Source organism: Pagrus pagrus, assembly GCF_965226575.1.
Source record: "Pagrus pagrus genome assembly, chromosome: 7".
NCBI classification, from domain to species: Eukaryota; Metazoa; Chordata; class Actinopteri; order Spariformes; family Sparidae; genus Pagrus; species Pagrus pagrus.
Genome location: NC_140191.1, coordinates 18,872,821 through 18,878,008, shown reverse-complemented (window position 1 = coordinate 18,878,008; position 5,188 = coordinate 18,872,821). Strand labels below are relative to the sequence as shown.

At 40.5% G+C, this 5,188-nt stretch overlaps 1 protein-coding gene across 1 annotated transcript in view; it reads right to left on the bottom strand.

Moving 5' to 3' along the window:
- Nucleotides 1–1,370: 1,370 nt before the first annotated feature.
- Nucleotides 1,371–5,188, bottom strand: part of lars2 (leucyl-tRNA synthetase 2, mitochondrial) — a 36,036-nt gene continuing 32,218 nt past the window's right edge. Inside the window, exon 21 of the mRNA XM_084356702.1 lies at nt 1,371–4,980. Within this exon, the coding sequence (XP_084212828.1) occupies nt 4,801–4,980 (180 nt within the window). The 3' untranslated portion in view covers nt 1,371–4,800. The remainder of the gene's footprint in view (nt 4,981–5,188) is intronic.

The following is a 5,188-nucleotide window of genomic DNA, read 5'->3' as shown; positions in this document are numbered from 1 at the left end:
CCAACTTTTATGCATAATAATTCCTACTCTAATAATATGTAATTATACTCACAGGGGCTGTTTTTCTGCATTGAGAACTCACACTGTTCAGTTTGAACACATTTTGCTAATAATAGACCAACTTACATAACACTTTCATTGCAGAACGTTTAATGTAGTGGAGTGTTTTTACAGTGTAGCATAGCTATTTTTTACTGAAGAATCCTCTTCTACCACCACTTATGGGTTTAGTGATGGGAAGGAATAAGAAAGTAAAGCAAATGGGGGATGGGCAAATATTTTGGGATGCTTTTTTTAGAAGGGGAGAGTGTTTTAATCTGGCACCCTAAATGTTCAATTAACGTTAATATCTGGCTTTGAAAACATACAGGGTAAATAGATATATTCTCATTTGATTTTAATTAACCAGCAGATGAATGTAACCTGTAGGACACAACCTTTAAGATTCCTGCAACTCATAAACAATCTGGTGGAGCAAATCCTCATAACTGTAACTACTGCATGGGTGTGTTTTTCTTGTGGTTGTGGGGGGTATTTACAGTGCATGTGCCCCCTCTGTTTTGGTTGAATGATGTCACACATTCCTGCTCATGAAACCCACACACACACACAGACTGTGACCCTGTGTCCCGACCCTGGCTGGAATATTTGACACAGAGTTAGGGTACAATAGGATGAACTCATCATGTGTATGGGAAAAAGGCTCAACCTCCCAGCAAACACATAGGAACACATTGTAATTGTATCCTGGACGGAACCTGAGTGTGCATATATTGTCTGACAGCCCCGGTTGATGAAAAACAATATGGAGCCAGTACATTGAGGGGGCCTCTGGGCTGCTGCTAGTTGTGTAATTAAAACAGAAGGTTTATAAGGCATGGCCATTTGTATGTTTGGGAAACAATCACCATGATACAGCATTTCCTCCAAGCTTCAGGCTTAACATTTTTAACAGATATCAACCAAAAACAGCTGAGGGTGTGGTAATAACACCCTCAGCTGGTGTTATTCACGCAGGTTATTAAATGTGGAAGTCAGTATTTAAATGAATGCTACAAAGTTGGGATGTTCTGGTAGTAATTATAAAACTAACACATGTTGAACAGAAAACTGCTGCTAGAGCAAAGATGGAGGCATACAACCTATTTACAATGTGCCGCAAGATATGTTTGAACATGCATCATAAAGCAGTCTAAACTATAGGAAATCATCCTCAACATTTTTTTTTTTTTTTTAATTCTTTCTCCTTGTAAGGTTACTTCAAACACATGGTAACAGCAGCAGGGGTTTTGGAAAACCTGACATCATTTGGTTTCACTGATTATGTTAATTGGCCCATTTGCACCTCATTAAAGGAGGAAAAAATAGAATGAAACGTGTTCAAACTTTATTTCCAAGTATTGAAACACTCTACACATACATAGGTCTGTCATAGTTACTACTTTGTGTTGGACAATTTATTGTCACAGAAACCATTTGCGATAGACAATATTACGGTCATATTAAGACCACTTCATGCCACTGATATAATAACTATATGACAACATAATAATGTAATGCAAGTACACTCTTTCAGAGAGCAATGACCTTTTACAGCCAATATTGAGGTCAGCAAAAACAATCGATATGTACAATAAGTCGATAACATAATTATCGTGACAGGCCTATACATTAATTTATACAAATAGATCTTAGTGGTTAGGTAAAATGGACAAAAACATTCAAAATATCTTTAGAACTTTGATTATGTCAATAATCAATTCAATCAATCGCTTTTTTACAGTCTTGTTTTACTCAAGTTAAGCCTCATTCTTACAAATTCAAAGGGATATCAGTTGCTGTCATGTAGGAAACAAGACATGAAGTTAGCTCTGTTTATTAAATCACTTCATCTTGGGGAGCTTCAAAAGCACAAAACACAACATCCTTCTATGCTTGGACTGGTGATTAGGAGCAAGTTTATTATAAAGATTTGTCCTTGAAGACATATGCAATTGCAAAATTGGGTCAAAGCAATTGCAAGCTTTTACTTTATAAGGCTTTTACTTTGAAGCAGCTGCAGTACTGATTAGTCACTATGTGCCAAGTGCATGACAACAGTGATTCAAGATGGATGGAAACAGATGGATTTAACAGATTTGTTTTAAAAACTGCAATGAAGCTCTGGCAGATAAGAAGAGAAGACGAGACAAATAATAATTGCCCACACAGATGTGATACTTTCATAACACCCTGAACAGTCGAGGACTACACACAGTGTCATAGATCCAAGGTGCAACTAACAATTATTTTTTAAGTCTATAAAATTGTCACAATTTAGCAGAGCGCAAAGTGGTGCCTTCAAGTTGCTTCTTTTTTATTATAACCATCAGTCCAAAACCCAAGGCTCTTCATTTACAAAGAAAAAAAAGCAGTAAATCTTCACCTTTAAGAAGCTAGAACGTTGACATTTTTGCTTGAAAAATGATTGAAACACTTTATCCATTACCAAAATACTTGATTTTTCTTTCGGTCGACTAGAAGTTGCAGCTCTCCACAGATCCATTCAATACAAAACATATCACCTGTGTTCCTTTATACAGAAGTGGATATAGTCTAGTTCACATGCTCAAAGGGCCAAAATGACTGACTGTGGAGATGTACAGTAAATAACTTTGGAACATGTTGCGCATTCACATACACCCCAAGAGTTTAGCTTTCTCCTCAAAACAAGAAAAAGGACTAGTGAGACTGCTTATACAATGAGCTCACCCGGAAAACATCCACGGATGACCAAATTACCAGCATTCAGGCCGGCAAGATAATGAGCTGTGGCATTGCTTCGTCCCCCTGTGAGAATACCCGGCCCAGTTCAGGGATTCAGCTGGTGCAGTGGAGGGTGACTGTGACTGCACCGCTGTGCACTCCACCCTTATTTTCCATCAGAGGAGTTTCTCCAGAGGAAGGGGAGCGTTTTTTTTTTGACTCATCAGAGACAATTCATGCTGTACATCTCATATTTAAGAAAGACTATGACTGTGGTCTGAAGACAAAGTGAGTCACAGTGGAATACTGTTGCCTATTCAATAACCCTAGTCGTCATGGAAACTGCAGAGCTGACGAAAAGTGTTAAATGACTCCAGGGGATGTTAGTGACAAAATTAATTATTAGAGGAAATGCTTCAGTACAGCTCAGACCTCATTTTACTAAAAACAGTGGACAGAAATATCTTACTTGTCTATTTATTCAGTCTGGGGAGGGTTTCCTGGCATTTCTTAAACATCCGAAATTGCATCACTGTTGCCCGTGCTCAATGACACAACTTGAGCTTATCGTCCAGGCTGGTTCATGTTCAGACCTGCTTATTAGCTGGAGGAGAGTTCAAAGAGAGGTGTGACATGAACTGCAGCAATAACACAAAAAGAGGAAGAGATCAGGGGCTAAAAACTACCTCCCATGAATCTAATTCTCATTTCACACAGCCAGTCTGAAAGTGTGAAAGAAAACATGGCACACAAAGATGAGTTGACAGAAGATATAGTGCCCCTCTGTCTTTTCTCACAAACTAACCTTCTGTTTTGTGCTGTGGCAGCATCTGGTTGGGATCAAATTCACAGAATCTGAGACAATACAAAGAATAACAAACACAGTTTTGGCTCTTTGCCCCCCTCCTCTTATTCCTGGTTTCTCTTCCTGTTATTCTGTCTCTCCTGTGAGCCCTTTCCTGTCACCTGATGGTCAGAGATAGAGCATAGAAACATGGAAAAGGACGCAAGGAATGTCCTGTTTCACCTTCGGTCTGCACATTTTTAATGAAAAACACACCTTCTATTACTTACAGAATGAGATGCAGCATGATCTTATCAGTCTTATCAGCTGACCATCTTATACTATAAAAATAAGAGCACTTCCTCAAAACAGAAGCTGAGCTTGCAGAACTGACACATGCATCTCACTTTTCAAGGAGATCACATTCCTTCTTTTTCATTCACTCACAGAAACCAGACAACATATAAGACTTAGGCGACGTGGGCACTGAAAGGTAACTGCTCACCAAGCCTTTAAAGATAGGCCAGTGGGTGTACACATGGATTCATTTCAGTGCTGCAGGCGCGTGAGCTCTGCCAAGACAGTGACAATGGCTGAGTCATGTTGACCCAGTGAACAGGCACAGTGCAGCGACCGTGATATGGTGGCCAAGCTGAAAAATCCCAGACCACACTAGGCCCTTCAGTGACTTCAAATAGACCTTCTGGTAAAACGAGCCTCACGGAGCACAGTGGCATGTCCAGGAGTCAAACAGCAGGTCCGTGTACGGTGCTCAGGAGAGATCTGCAGTTTGAAACGAACACTGATAAGGCAGATCATGACTGCGTGACTCAGTCGAGACACTGAGCAGGCCGGCATAAGGCAGAGGAAGAGGTGTGAAGATGTGGTCATGAGTGCAATGCTGAAAGTGGCATTCAGGGAGAAAGGAGGAACGATGACTGGAATGTGAAGTGACGTTTGGGCTCGTGTGTGATTGTCAAGAGGGTCTGACTAAACGGGAGGATGATCTGGAAGAGACAGGTGCTAAATCTCCCTTGGCAAATTTTAAAGAGGCGAGAAACCCACTGCTTATTGAAGCTTTTATTAAAAACAGGAAAATATAAATAAAAAATCTTTTTAGACATATTAACATTCAAGTTTAGACAGTTAATATAAACCGTACAATTTTTCTTTGTCCTAATTCATGACATATAAAACTCCATCACTTTCGTTTGTCTCTCCCTGCTGAGTCACTGACTGACAGGCATTCACAAGCGTCCAACATCTGAACATCACTCTTCGATAAGGAAGTTAATGAGGGCGGTCCTGGGGGAGAGGATGGCTCTCTTGATGCTGCGATTCCTGAGAAGCTTCTGTCCGAGCGGGCTCTCGAGGATGAGCTGCTGCACCCGCTCTGAATCTTTGGACACCTGCAGAGGCACGGTCACGCTCCCACAGGCCTTATTGTTTATCTGAGGGGTAAGAAGAGAGACAGAAAAAAGATAAGCTACTTCCCTTTCAACAAGTCTATATTTGAATGAAGCTCTGCCCTGTCAGGCTGTACCCAAGCTTTTCCTTCCTGGCATAAAAGTCCCAAAATAACAGGCTCCACCTCTCCTTCCACATATACAGTGAACCCTTAAAACACATAGTTAGTGGTAGGTATGGGAAGGGCACTCA